This window comes from Cajanus cajan, chromosome 6 (assembly GCF_000230855.2).
Source record: "Cajanus cajan strain Asha chromosome 6, NIPB_CcT2T_4, whole genome shotgun sequence".
In the NCBI taxonomy this organism is placed as follows: domain Eukaryota; kingdom Viridiplantae; phylum Streptophyta; class Magnoliopsida; order Fabales; family Fabaceae; genus Cajanus; species Cajanus cajan.
The window spans coordinates 53,630,240-53,646,091 of record NC_138522.1 but is presented as its reverse complement, the minus strand read 5'-3'; the positions used below and the strand labels follow the sequence as shown (position 1 = coordinate 53,646,091).

At 32.5% G+C, this 15,852-nt stretch overlaps 1 protein-coding gene and 1 pseudogene across 2 annotated transcripts; both read right to left on the bottom strand.

Moving 5' to 3' along the window:
- On the bottom strand, nucleotides 1-6,537 carry LOC109797610 (aspartic proteinase 36). 2 transcript variants are annotated; one of them, XM_020357706.2, is made up of 10 exons: nucleotides 6,199-6,537; nucleotides 5,802-5,931; nucleotides 5,441-5,697; nucleotides 4,835-5,062; nucleotides 3,764-3,926; nucleotides 1,459-1,532; nucleotides 1,254-1,350; nucleotides 1,062-1,125; nucleotides 513-584; nucleotides 1-431 (listed from the first exon to the last, which is right to left on the bottom strand). In XM_020357706.2, the coding sequence occupies exons 1-10, from the start codon at nucleotides 6,429-6,431 to the stop codon at nucleotides 262-264; spliced, it is 1,488 nt and encodes a 495-aa protein (XP_020213295.1). In that variant the 5' UTR covers nucleotides 6,432-6,537; the 3' UTR covers nucleotides 1-261. The 2 variants fall into 2 exon arrangements, with proteins under 2 accessions (XP_020213295.1, XP_020213296.1); XM_020357707.2 differs by having other exon boundaries at nucleotides 6,205-6,537.
- Nucleotides 6,538-10,955: 4,418 nt separating this feature from the next.
- On the bottom strand, nucleotides 10,956-12,488 carry LOC109797920 (protein PELOTA 1 pseudogene; annotated as a pseudogene).
- Between the last annotated feature and the right edge of the window lie 3,364 nt (nucleotides 12,489-15,852).

The following is a 15,852-nucleotide window of genomic DNA, read 5'->3' as shown; positions in this document are numbered from 1 at the left end:
AATATGAAAATCACAAGTAAACTGTTTGATGTAGTCAGATCAGTTTATAAATAGTACAATTTCCAGAGATATACAAATATGGCAGTTCCCCTTTACAATGAGATCCTCTCATTAACATGGAAAGATACCAATGAGATTAAATACAGAGCAGACCACCACCCGTTTCAACATAAGGGAATGCCGATAATAAATAAAACTTCGGCCAACCCTAGTAAGTTTCAAAGAATGAGAGCTTTGATTCTTGGATGTGGTTTACAGAAATTAGGACCCCATGAAAACTATTATGTGCACAAGGAAAACAGCAATGCCTACAGCTAGCAACTTGGAGAAAGTGCCTATGTGGGAGCAGCTCACATTCATCTGCCCTGAATTGTTGATGTATGCATCCTTGCTCTTGCTCGTAGCCACAGTGACGTTAACAGACAAGGAACCTGAGCACCAATTCAAGATTATGACAAAGTAAAGAAGACCATATATGCTGGAAGAAGATAGAGTTTCTTTGGTGAGCTTACAATCATAATTTGCCCATCCAATTCGTTGATTTTCCAAGTCATATACAAATATCTTATCTTTTAGGACAAGATCTGCAAAAGAACAAAACAACTTACTTCATAAACTCAATACGGGACTACTTCACTTGCTGACCTGATAAATTTGATGCATAATTGACACAAAATAAATACGAAATTGCAAAATTAAATGTCTAATGAAAACTAATTTGAACGATGATATGACATCAACAGAATCTATCCCTTTACTAATCATATTTTAAAATCCTATTTGAATGTTTCATTAAAATAAACTGTTATTAAGGTTCTTTGTAGCACCTTATCCGGCGTTTTCAGTTTTGCCAATCCCATGTACAGCTCACCAAAATGAAGAATTTCTTAAATGAAATGACTATATTATTTACTACCATAGAAGACAAGACATATTAACCATTGAAGATTTTCTTTGCTATTTACTAAAGAGCCCATTTCATAATCAAACTTGAGAAAGTGTTTTATTCTTCAAACTCTTTGCACAATGTATTCTGTTTAAATAATTTTCCAGCTTCTAACCTCCTAAAATTGAGAATCCCTCCTCTACTTTTTGGAAGCCAATGCACCACATTGCAGCACCATCCTGTGAAATTAAGGTAGCGGGGCATCAGACTATTATCATCGGTGACATGCAATTCAAAAGAATAACTCCTACTACGGAAACAAAAAAAGAAGCAAGAATGTGACCGAACTACTAACAGACATACTTACAAGGAAACCATAATGCATGAGGTAATGTTCTGGATTTAAAACCATAGATGCTCCACCCATAAAGTTTAAACTGACTTGAGGAAATATATCACCTACGCTGAATAAGCATAAATTCAAATCAGATCCTGTTGTAATAGGACTAAAACTTTCTCTGATGGAAAAAAATTTAAAGATCTTTACAAAATTGAGTTTAAAGTGAAATAACCTGTTTGATACCAGATAGCACGGGTTGCCTTTTGATGTTATGGGTTTCGAAAACTGTAACACAGCATCGGTTATCTGCACATTCATTCACATATTCAATATCAGTGCACGATATATCATTTCTTAAAAATTTAAAATACAAGACAAATAAGCCCAAGTAAAAATTTGTTTGCTTCTCTGCAACACATTCTTTGTGGTGCTGGGGGCGGGGGAGGGGAGAGGACGGTGACAAGAAATTTTCATGGCTCAGTGTCCAATGCATAGTGAAACATCAGGATATAGGTTCACATTGCAGTTCAAATACTATTTAATAACACAACTACAGTGAAGTAGTCTTTGCATTTAATCACATATTCATATATCCCCATGTATCATGGAGTCAAGATTTGGTGTTATCATTTTATTTGGACTTCTCAGGTGAATACTATATCTTGGTAACAAAAACTCTTAAGTAACTAAAGAAGCTAAAAAGAAAATAGAAGAGTGATAGGGACTTGGGTATTAATGTACTATGGGGCACTTAGTCTTGCATCAAGTAGTACAGGATGCTCGGTTGAGTACTTACTGGCTTGGTACTCTTCCCTTGACAGCTAGCTTTTAAGGGAGAGTTCCCCAAGCGTTTGGGTACTTATCAAGTGGTATTAGAGCTGAATGTTGGCTGACTTGGAAAGAAGTATCTATGGAGGGGCTAACTAGAAAGGTTGAGTAAAGCATAGTAGAGTGCCAGCCGCCAAGATGTCTGTGCCTTCAAGGGCTTAGGGCTGTGCCATGAAAGAGACTTGGGTATTATGGGGTGCCCCAGTCCTGCATCGAGTAGTATAGTATGGGATGCTCAGTGGAGTATTTACACAGCTCGGTTCCCCCCTGTAATAGAGGAACCCTCACTTAAAATCTAGTTGTCTATCAAATTATTCAACCTAAGAAAAATATCAGGCAAATTTCGATCAAACTTTGAGAAAATGCACTTGGAGATTTTGCATCCAAAATGTGATGGGAAGCCCAAAAACTCTTACCAAAGACTACAAACAGCACCAAGTCCAAAATGCACTAGGAATGGAGATTGAGGCCAAAATGTGATGGGAAGCCCAAAAGTTTTTGCTGGAGACTACAAACTACAATAAGTCCAAAATGCACTTAAAATGGATATTTCAAGGCCAAAATGTGACGGGAAGCCAAAAAACTCTTGATGGAGACTACAAATTGCAATAAGTCCAAAATGTGCTAATAAAACCAAAGGAAGGTTCTAGTCCAGAGTCAACTCTGATAAATGGTCAAAGTCAACAGTTAACTGGTCAAAAGCAATCATCAACAATCAACATGATGTAGCAGTGAACAGATGACACAGAAATCACAAGTGAGATGGCTGCCAACAAATGGCATAAAGTAACAAGCCTCCTTATAACTTTGTCATTGGATGGTGAGGGTATTCACTCTTCACTAAAATATGGCAACAGAAGTCAAAGATGTAGCCAAAAAATTAACGAGTCTCTTTGATTATGACTTGAACCTTGTTTCTCTGGTCCATATAGATAGATGGTTATTATTTCCATTTTCAAAGTTTAGTGTGTGTGGAAAAGTTGCAGCGACTCCCCCATTTTTGCAAAAACAAAGACAGGGTTCTGTGGGTGTGAAAAAACTCTCATATTGTGTATTTATGAAGTTAGCAACTGGTTATCATGGGTACTTTACTCAATGAATTTTTTCCAAACAAGACATTGTGTAAACAGATTAATGGGTGTGAAGATAGTCACTTACAGAAGACTTAACTTATAACATAGATCTTAAACCATCATTGGGAAATGATCATTCGGTTAACTATGACATTTAAATTAGAGGACAACCTCAAATTACCAGTCTGGTCTTCCGCTTGAGACAGAAGGCTTTTCCTGTTACTCACATTTACCATCTATTATAGGTTAAATTACTCGGTTGATCCCTAAACTATTTGGGAATTTTCAATAGGTATCTAAACTACTTTTTTTTTAATTGGGTTCCTAAACTAAAAATTAGGTCCATGGGGTTAGTTTCTAGCAGCTTGAAACAGCTAGAAAATGACAATTAATGGTGGTTTCAAAAACTCTAGGAATTCTATTAAAAAAATTACATGATCAAGGACGTAATTAAAAAAATAGTTTAGGACCTACTTGAAAATTCTCTAATAATTAAGGAAATTTTAACCTTTATATTAAGTAGTAGAGGGTTGTGGCAGAATTTCTGTACTAAAAGAAACACATTTCGAGAACAAAATCACAGAACTTTGCCACAACAGTGTAATTTTACAAAATTTCAAGTGAAAGAAAACTTACAGCCCTGACAAAAGGATCATAAGCTTCTTGAACGAGGTATGCCAACGTTGTGCCAGAGTCCACTATAGTTCCTCGATTGTTGGCTGTTGCAAATACATTTGGATCAATTGAGAGAAGTTGTCCATTGACAGCAATGCTCTGAAGATTTAAGTTGTAATGAGGCCTGAAAGTTAATCAGTGAATTAGTCAAATACGCAGCAAAATATAGGATACAGCAAGGAATAATGGCATGACAACATTATTAGAACCAAAATCTCTTACTATTATATTCACCTATTATATTCGATTCAAAACCTTATTTCATTAAATTAAAACAAATTCATTGTATATTATCATTTATATTCATTTTAAGAAATTTATTATAACAAAGACCAACATTTTTTTGCTGAATAAACAGTGCATAGGGCAGGGTTTGAAACCCCAAAAAAATAAATTTGAAAAATGGTTTACCACGTTCAGGCTAATTATGCTCATTTACCAAGGATATGGAATGTAAATCTGTCCTAGAGAAAAACATGAAAAGAAACCGTCCAGGTAAGGCGAGGGCAGAGACCTTCATGATATCTGCTAACAGCATGAATTCAAATATTCAAACTTGCTTTTATAACAAGAGTACTACCCAAAATCAACATATTTGGCTAAATATAATGAAATAGAAGTCGCCCTTCAAAAAATTGCAATGAAGGTTGAAAGATGACAGTTTTATAAACATTCCAACATTGACATTGACATTGACATACTGCAACAAACAAAATAGAAGCTTCCGGTCTAGGGGCACAAAATGATGATTATGTAGTTAATTTGAACTTTTAAGATGTCAATTAGCAGTGTGCTGGTTTTATGTTTTGCTGTCATGTAAACTGGTATATTATTATACTAAATTCCAGAGTGATTATCTCATAATTTTATAATCAGTAATTAATCTTAGACAATAATGCAAATACTTAGTTTCGTAATTTTCTAACAGAAATGAGGAACTTGTACTTTCCCTTCATATCAACGTGATAGGGAAAAATAAGTCCACTGACAGAAAATAAAACACGGAAAGAGTGAGCAGAAGAGAGAACATACTGTGATGGGACAAGTGGACTATAAACAATACTTGGCTCCAAAATTTCACCAAAAACTAGTACGCCTCCTCCATTTTCTTCTCCTTTTAAGCAATGAGAGAATACTTTGGGTGTTACTCCCCGTGATGACAATTGTGATATAACAGATAGAGCACCGGGGCCAAACCCAAAAATTCCATCAACTGCTTTATCTGTCTTGGTCAAATCCCCAGACTGATAGGTGCTACACCTGTTGCCAAAACAACCATCCAAAAGAGTTCATTTAAAATAAATATCCATATTAACATAAACAAGAGAGTAAATGAGCAAACTACCACAACAGAAAGAAAGAATAGGTAAAATAGTGAACAACCTCAAGATTAACAGCCCATACTATGTTACCTTTTCTCCATTAATAAAAATCATCTTCTGACAAGATTTGCCTTAATACTTGTGCAATTACTGTTAGTTTGATCTACAATATTATAATATCACAAGATTTTCGACTAATGAAACTCAGAATATAACCTTCACCAGAAAAACTAGGCCCCTCTCTGACCCGGTGATCCAACTCGGGTCTTCATATGTTCCCAACCCCACACAACTACATGAAAGCATAAGGACTCACCCAAAGACAATGCCAGGTGAAGAGTTAGAAAACAAATTCTGTCCCAGGATCATGTCAAAATACATTGTATCAGAAACATAATAACCAGTTGTCCCACTTCCATCCCCATACTGAAAAGTGTAGCTGCACTGATTAGCCTGAGAAGAGCATTCACTTGTTGCAGTTTGAAGTTGAGCCGCATAAGAACACACCGGGTCTTCACAGGAAACAAGTGCAGCAGTGGATGAGCCAGCTGTGTCAAAGAAATTGAGCTGAATCTGTGGAGTGCATAACATAACACCAAAGCATCATACTCTCAATACAAAAATAAAAATAAAAATGTTAAATTAAATGCCAACAAGTAAAAGCATCAAATTCTCACCCCCAACCCACTAGATTGCGGGCAATTACTGCAAGTAATGCAATTTAGCCACAAGATGTCACTTCCCGTATCAATCTGAACGTTAAACTCTTTTGCAGGAGATCCCAACTTCACTTTCGTGAAATACAACCTGCACAAGAAATTCAAGATTAACCTCAAGCTCAAAGAGTATATGACTATATGCTATATGCTACTTCTAAGTTCTAGCTTCTCAGTCGTTAGTATTATCTTAAGACATATCATGATCACAAATAAATACTCTGCCTATTGTGGCTATTCCTCTTTCTCTCTCTTTATTGTTCTTGCAATTAGGGCAAGCAGCAAATGCGCAACAAAAATGGAAGATTAAAAAAAAAAAAAGCAATTAGAAAGAAAAAAAAAAAAAAAAAAGAATTACCCGTACCCAACGGAGTAAGGATCGGAGGTTCCTTGGACGGAGAAGTCAATAACGCCAGCAGGCACGGCTTGCAAGATTCGAGCGTGGCGTGCTCTGTCGCGAGCTCTGAGCGCCTCCAGTTCCACTCTTTGGTTCAGAGGAATGGCTCGTTCCAGAGGAAGAATAGTCCCCGCCAAACCGCCGCACGCCACCACGGTGGCTAACGCCAGCAACACGGGAACATAACCCCGCATTTTGCTCTGCCTTCTTCAATCGCCACCACCAGCCTCTTCCTGCATTCAGTCTTTTACCCAGAGAAAGAGACCAGCTATGCTGTTAGTGTTACACTTGCTTCGTAGTAACTTACAAAATAATATTATTATATAAATTAAATGAACGTTTTTCTTTTCTTTCTTTTTTTTTACTATATACTATTAACTAAATAAATCTTCATTATTAATACACAAAAATTCAACACAATCTCTATATTTTAAGAAAATATTATATATTAAACCAGCCCAAATGTATTCTAAATTTATCTTAAATAGTATCGAATTCAATTTCAAAATTCAAGTTCATACAAATTAATTTCAACTTCGGATTAACTAGCAAGGATGGACTATGCTCATCCCTACACATATTGAATGAAAATTATTTAATATAATAAAAAATCACTTGTCATTATTTGATTTAATTTCTTTGTACTATAAGGAAAAAAAAAGTATATTTTAACTTATTGTAAATTATCATTAATATTACTTGTTAAAATGTAAAAAAAAAATATAATTATCATACATGCAATCTGTACATACTATATTTATTCTTATTATTCAATTTGGAATTTAATGATAAGAATGTAAAAATAATTCAACTGAGTTTTTTTTATTATAAAAGTTGATGTATTTATTTCATTTTCTCTTATACGTGTACTTTTCTTCCAGAGTGAGAGACTTTTTTTTTTTGGGTTCATCGTTGAGGCAGAGCAACTTTGTTTGGTTTGAAGGGTTGGATCAGGTCGTTTAAAATCGCATACGGGAAATACCATTTTATTTTTATAAAGATTGAATTGGTGTTAAAGAATTATATTTGATGTTCATTTACCAATCCAAATATGATTGATCACAGAATGTAATTGTATCCACTTGTTTGGATGCTTCCATAATTTCAGTTGATTATGGATACCTTGCAAACTCGGATTGAAATTTGCAATTTGTCTGAGAAACATAACAATACCAATTACCAAGATTGGAAAAGCCGAAAAGATAGAAAGAGACGTGTGGAAAGAAACACTAATTTAATACAGTATTGATGGGTCCATGCACAGAACTTTTTTTATTAAATATTACACTTAGATAATTACATGATTGAAATAAACAAAATAGAAAAGGTAATAAATATTAATTTTTTATCTTCATAAATAAACGTTTCTTTGAGTTTAAAACGGGAACAGTACCCAAGAAAGGACTGCGAAGTCAAGCCTGTGTGCCTCTGCCACTGCCTCATGCGTTGGACTGCTTACTGTTTTTATTTGCATGCATCTCAATTTTTTTTTAATTTTTTTTTTTCTCTCACAAAGACCCAGTTTGAGAAGTGCATTTTTGCTGTTTTCATCCATTGAAGTATGAAGAGGTGGATGGGAGGGTGAGAAGAATCCCGTTCTCCGTGGCATCAAGAAACCGCCAGAGTACAAATGGGTGTGGTACTGAACGAGCAGTGCCACGGCTTATCGTGGTCCTCTGATGCCAGTATTAAATGCCTTATGGTGGTCCTCTGAATCTCTCATGCCATAATTGAATAGTGAAAAACAAGTACTTTTCGTAATTTCACATTTAAATAAGAGTTAATAACTTATTTAACACTTTAACCGTTTAACGTTGGGGGACATGTTTAAATCGAAGAAAGGAAAAAAGAAAAAAGAAAAAAGTGTGGGTCATCATGAGTAGCTGGCAAATGGCAATGGATGAGCCCGCCTTCCTTGACTCGCGAAGGGACCAAAGTCATATAGACCCATAGACCTCTAGTTATCATTGAGCACGTGCTCACCAATGTCATTGCCAACATTTTGGGTTAAATTGCATTCTTCATCTATTTTAATGTAATTTTAATTTTTATTAAAATATATATTTTTATTTTTATTTTAAAAATACAAAATTTAACATCAATTTAATATTCATAAATAATTAAATTTTCCCGTTATTTACAACTAACGTACTTTTCACATCAATATTTTAATATAAGATGTAATAAAACTAAATTATTTTTTAGTTTATAATTTAAATATAATTTGAGATTGATTTGTTACATTTGTCTTTAAAATCCATTTTTATAGATTGGTCACTAAATAATGTGATTTTAAATCAATTGTTTTACAATCAGTACAAAATCAGTAGTTATAAAATGTTACTAAAAAAAACAGTTATGAAAATATTCTTTTTAATATCAGTTGTCACTCTCTCAAAAATGTGTCTAAAAAAAATTGGTTTCTCAATCTCTTATTTGGACTTTTAAAATGGATTTATCTAATACATAAATCCGTATCAAAATCAGTCTTTAACACAATTTATTAATTTAGAAACTGAAAGTCGGTCTCTAAAACCTATTTTTTATTGTAATGTTTTTTCCTAATTTATAAAAGTGGTTAATTATAAAATTGAGATAACAATAATAAATATAATTTCTTATAATTTAAACATTCAAAATAATAGCATATATATATATATATATATATATATATATATATATATGTGTGTGTGTGTATATATATATATGAGGAGAATTCAAATGACATCAATGTAATAATTTTTACTAAGTATTACATTATCAATAACTTTATATTAAATATGAATTTTATAAATTCAACTGTTATTTATAACTTTATATGTTTATATCAAATTTTATTAAAATTGAACAATAACTTGAAAATAATCAAAGTGTTCATATTTTATTATATTTAGAAATGTATATATTATTTCAATTTTGTTTTATACGAATGAAATATCAAATTATTTTAGGTTATTATAATTTTTTTATTATAAATAATCTAAGAATAAATAATTTTTAATTTAACGATTGAATTTATAAAATTTACACTTAATATAAAATTATTGAGCGGTGTAATAGTTAGTAAAAATTATACTGGTATCATTTGAACCCTCATATATATATATATATATATATATATATATATATATATATATAGAGAGAGAGAGAGAGAGAGGGGGGGGGGGGGTTATAATTACACTACTGTAACTTTTACTAAGTATTACACTCCTTAATAATTTTATATTAAATGTGAATTTTGTAAATCTAACCGTTAGATTGAAAGTTCATATCACTTTAGATGTGTATATTAAATTTTGTTAAAACTTAACAACAACTTAAAGGTAATCAAAGTGTTCATATTTTAGTATATTTTGAAATGAATATATTATGTCAATTTTGTTTTATAAGAATGAAGTATCAAATCATCTTGGATTAATATAAAATTTTGTATATATGATCTAAGAGTAAAGAACTTTCAATCTAACGGTTGGATTTACAAAATTCACATTTAATATAAAGTTATTTAGTAGTGTAATACTTAGTAAAAGTTATACCAGTATATATATATATATATATATATATATATATACACACACACACACATAGAGAGGAGGGTTCAAATAACACCGGTATAACTTTTACTAATTGTTACACTGCTCAATAACTTTATATTATATGTGAATTTTGTAAATCCAACCATTAGATTGAAAGTTCATATATCTTAGATCATATATACAAAATTTTATATTAATCCAAGATGATTTGATACTTCATTTTTATAAAACAAAATTGACGTAATATATTCATTTCAAAATACACTAAAATATGAACATTTTGATTACCTTCAAGTTGTTGTTCAATTTTAACAAAATTTGACGTACACATATAAAGTGATATGAACTTTCAATTTAACGGTTGGATTTATAAAATTCACATTTAATATAAAGTTATTGAGCGGTGTAACACTTAGTAAAAGTTATACCGGTGTCGTTTGAACTTTGAGTATTAAATCAACATATATACAATCTTACAATTTTTACTATTTTGATTTTTTTATCAACATATATAATAAATAGAAAGTACAAAAAGATAAACATCCATGCTATAAATTTTATTTTTATCATTTTTTTTAATATATTACATTATATTTGTGAGCATTAATATAACTTTGTCATAAATGAGAACTAATCTCATTCAAAAGTTTGACAAATGTTAAATAAATGAACAGTTCTACCGAATTTATATTTTATACATATGATAATTTAAATATATATATATTATTAGAATATAACTTTTATTTTTTAAAATATATTCTTTTTTGTATAAAAAATTTATGTATGTGTAAGATGGTAGTGGGGGCAAGTACCCCCGGCCTATATGTAGATCCGTCCCATTGATTGGTCACCGAGTATTTTTAATATCCTATTTTTATAGGAAAAAAAACTGTTATATATATTTATTACCACATTATTTTGATATTATTTTCATGATTATGTACATAACTTTAGTTAATTTGCTACATGAAAAACATTGTAAGTGATTCATGTAATTAATATCCCAAAATGCATTCTTGAGGAAATAAAATCACTGCGGTATGGTTAAAAGAAAGTCAGTTATCTGTTAATTGTGTATATGCTTAGCTTCCAAGTTCCAACATATTATATTTACAGTTATTGAGAGTTTTTTTTTCCAACTCCATGCATGCATCAATTTCTCACACAAAGTCAACAAGAATCTGAACAAATGATTACATATATACACACAAATCCAAATCATTAAAGGTAACAACGACAATTCACTTCTCCCCCTGACTTGAGCCGGAGATGAATCAACGTACATTTGACGAAATTAATCAAACTCCACAAACAAATCCTTAACTAAAACTAATATGTATACATGCAGGCACAACCTTGTTCATGATCAACCTCAAAGTAATGATAAACAAATCAACACCGATTGACTAATTGACATCATGGATCTTCTTCAAGGTCAGGCAAGGGAAACCTGAGAATTGCAGCAACACCGGTAAGCTGCGAGAGTTGGGGCGCGGAAACATGCATGGAAGAATACACCAAAGCCTTTCCGCCACCCTCTTTCACGGATTTCACCAAACCCTCGTACCTCTTCCTCGTCCCAACCTCGTTGTTCCTATAAAGCTCATCGCAAATCAATAGCGTCTCAATGGCCCTAACCTCACGCGCACGCTCCACCTCCGCCTGTCCATAACACGCGCGACCCGAATCGTTGCAAACCATCTCCCACAGCTCCCTAAACGCGCCAACTTTAACGTCTTTCACCAAATCCGTCACCGCCGGGTCACCCAACACTTTCCCCAAATCACCCTCGTGCCCCGAAACCACAACTATTCGCGTTTTGTTCTCCTCCAACCAACGGTTCCTCAACCTCTTCGCTTCGGAAGACACAAACCTACGAAACTCCTCGCTCGATAAAACCACGCTCTTGACAACGTTAAAATCCACGTGCTTCACGAGCGCAGCGAAAACTTGCCTGAAGAACACGGTCGAACCGGAACCGTGTCCGGTTTTTTTTCTCGGTTCGATTTTGAAGCAGCGAGCGGTGGCGCCGTGTCCGACGAGGTGGATCTCGGCGTGGTGTTGGTGGAAGAGGACGACGGCGAGGTCGGGGGGAGAGTTGTTAGGGTTTGACTTTTGGGCGGTTTCGTTTAGGGCTTGGACGGCGTCGTTTTCCCAGAGCTTTTTGCGGAGGTGGAAGGGCTTGTGGGGCTCAAGGGTGAGGGTGTGGAAGGATCCGGCGGCGACGTGGTGGTTCTGGTGGAGGTTGCGGCCGTGGAGGCGGAGGGTGGAGGAGTCTTTGTGGAAGTCGCGGCACGTGACTTTGAGGTGGAGGGTGAGTTTGACACGTGACACGGCGTGCTTGGTGGAGGATTCGAGGTGGACTTTACGGGTGGTGTCGGCGGAGACCACGTCGCCGGGGAGGATGAGGTTGTAGAGGAGCCACACGTCGTCGGGTTCTTCCGCCACGATCTTCGCACTTCCGGTTTGGTTCACGGTGAAGTCTTTTTCGAGTAGCTTCATTGAAGGGTTAATTAGTTTTAGGTGATATGAAGTTTACGTGGAGGAAGATCGAATGGGTGATATAGGAAGAGAGAGGAAGATAGCCTGCTCTTGTTGTTTTCCTCTCCTCTCTTCTCTTCTCTTCTTCCGAGTTTGATTACCTTGGATCGATACGAGTATTGTTTGTTTGCTCAACTTGGATTGGAATGAACTTGTTTTACCATGCAAACAATTCATTCATTCCTTATTTTGGGTACAAGCTACTCCATGCATTCGCGGATTCCTCCATGCAACCTGATCCACTTATTTTATCACCTATGTGTTTTTTTGTACGGGAGTATAATTTTCATGTTGTAACTATAATAGTGTAAAAAATCCTAAAATTTGTGTGGAACATGGATATGGATAGATTAGAAGCCTAATGCAAAATTAATAGTGGCCGAAGGATAAAGACATAAATTAATTAGTATTTTATGGGTGTTTCAATTATTTTTATATGTGATGTGACATCCTCTAATTCAAATCCTAACATAAGCATATAAAATAACGAAGACGAAAAAGTGTTTAAAAACATATTTTATTGATTAAATAAAGGTTAGTAAATTCTCTTAGATAACATGTTATTAATAAGGAATTAAAACAAATGTTTAATATATTAATTACAAAAAGAAATTGAACATGAAATCCTAAACATAAAGAAATCAATAAAATGAAGATTCTAATTAAATCTCAATACTAAAAAAAATACTCGTTATCGACGGATTTTTTTTCACTGATAAATATTCGTCTAAAAAATAACATTACCGACGGATATTTCCAACGGATATATATCCATCTGAAACATAAATGATTTCGACGGATATTAACCACAGATTTTTTTCGATTGAAATTTTAGATGGATGTTACCCATGAATTTTTTTCGTGAAAAATTTATGATGTTTCAGATAGATATTTCTCACGAATTACCTATCTAAAATGTTCTTTGTAGAAAATGCAAAAAAAATCATCAATAACTTTAAAAAATTTAATGATAAAAGATTAACAAATTAAATTCTTAAATACTTAACTAATTTTCTCATGCTAATTAATTTACTATACCAACTATTATATATATAATTTATAATTAAATGATAGTATAAAATAATAATTTACTATCAATATATTTTAATATTATATAGTTAACTTTATTTAAATTGAGAAATATATAATTAGTGAAATGATATTGATGCATGATAGTATAAAATTAAAAGATAATTTCTTAACATTTAATAATTTTATCAATTTTGAACTATATTGTTTTTAATAAAATAAGATTATTATTTAATATAATTTTAAAATAATTTTTTAAAAATATTATCAATAATATCTACGAAATTATCGACAAATGTATCCGTGGATAATTATTTTTTATTAATAATTTATTTTAAAAATAATAAAATTAATTTATAAGTAATTATGATAAATAAAAATTAAATTAGATAATTACCCACGGATGTATCTGTAACCAAGTCAGAAACAATTCTTTCTCTTCATATCCAATGTCACTAATCATGCGTCCAACTTCAAGAGACTGAGAATCCATGACTCCAAACCACAACTGATGCCATGAAGATGCTCCTGACACAATGATAGTTTTGCAATCTTGTAGAAACTTGATTCACCCATTCCACCTGAAACTTAAAAAAAAAAAAAAAAAAAAGCTAACATGTAACCGGATAAATCTTATATACCCTTCTTTAGCTTAAGGGACTTAACTAAACCTAAGACTATCTTTGAGACAACCTAACTCTTAGCATTCCTAAACTATCAAAGCTCTAAAACAATCTTCATAACAACACAACAACATTTTATTCATATAATTAAATTAAAAACATCTAAAACACACAATGTTACAAATTTTGCCGTCTATTATTTTTAAAAATTGCAATTCTGCAGCGTTTTAGTCTAAACTTGACAACTTGACCTTTGTTTACTAATTTGATTATAACTTGAGTTTTAAACTTCTTTTTTAGGTGATTTCAACGACATTAGAAAGCTAACATCCAAGAGTACAATTCTTATGAAGATCACAAAATTTGATTATGATGTTGCCATGCCCGACAACATTTTTTGAGCCTAGCGCGGAGAGGACAGAACCCTCTTTGCAGTTCTTGCACCTGACATGGTGAGGTCACACCCAATGCAATATCAATTCATGAGAAACCTATAGATTGTGCAAAAAATGCATAATACAAACCCAAAACTCCAAACCAATCAATAAAAATTACAACTAAAGCTTAATATTGCTATATTATACCATTAGTTACATAACTTCAATATCAATTTCACATGCACATCTCGATTATCCCATATTAACTAATGCGTACATTCCTTAGAGTTCCCACAAAAATCCATGGACAGTCCAAAATCTACAAAAATTAGTTTATATACATAATTTAACAAACATATAATGATCAATAACATCAATTGAAGAATCATTAAGAAGCAAAAACACAAGTTGAGATTAGAAATTGGGATTACTCTCTCATACAATGCATACAACTAAAAAAGAGATTGGAAAATCAATTCCACTATCCAACATATGTCTCACACTCAAAACAAGATTACTCACTCTCTCATTACCTCAATAAGTGTTAGGTGACAATTACAAAGCTTTGGGATGATCTCTTTCATATTCTCCAAGCGTTTTTTCTATTCTAGAGAGAAGAACACGTAACCATACGAGGAAAGCGTAAACATAAAATACCAAAAAAGTGTATTTTTTTATTATATAAAAACTACTCTTTCCCTTTTTTTTATTTATTTATTTTTAAATAAAATCGTATTTTTCAAAATACATTTAATTACATAATTAATTAAAACATATGTTTTCTCCAAATATTTTTTATAACAAAATAATTTCATAAATATTTTTTATTAATTAAAACTACTCATAATTATTAAAAAATTAAAATATTTTATAAACTTCTTTAATTATTTAAAACATCTTTTTAAATAATTTTAAAAAATTTAGGTGTTACATGTGAGATGACTATCACATATTTGTACCTAGCTAGAGTTCAATCCGATATTGAATGTGTCAATCCAGTTTTAATAATGTCACCTTCCAAGAAAAATATATATTAAACAGTGTCAGCCAAAATTCAATACTAATTAGAAAAAATATTTGCTAAATGCAATTTAGCATGACGGTGTTAACTTTGTGATCAATGCTAATACTATTTAAGCTAATAGGTAGTATCAACTTTTTGTGGTCGTCACTAAATTAAAAGCTTATGTCAAATTAAAGAGGATCACGCTAACATTATTATAACATTAATAATCCCAATTTAAATTTGGTTTTTTAAATTCTAAAATTGACACACTATACCAAATTAACAAATTTACAAAGATTTTGTGTCCTAATTTAAACAATGTAAGAAAAAAAAATTCTAATTTTGCTTTATGGAGTGTCCGAATTGCTAATTTTGTTTTTGGAGTGACCGAATTAAGATGGAGTATTCTTCAATTTGCGTCCTCCCTGTTGGGTGTCTACCCTAAGGAGTGATCTCTTTCCAGCAGTTGGGGTTTTGGGCCTTCGGCCTCCTTTCGTACGCCC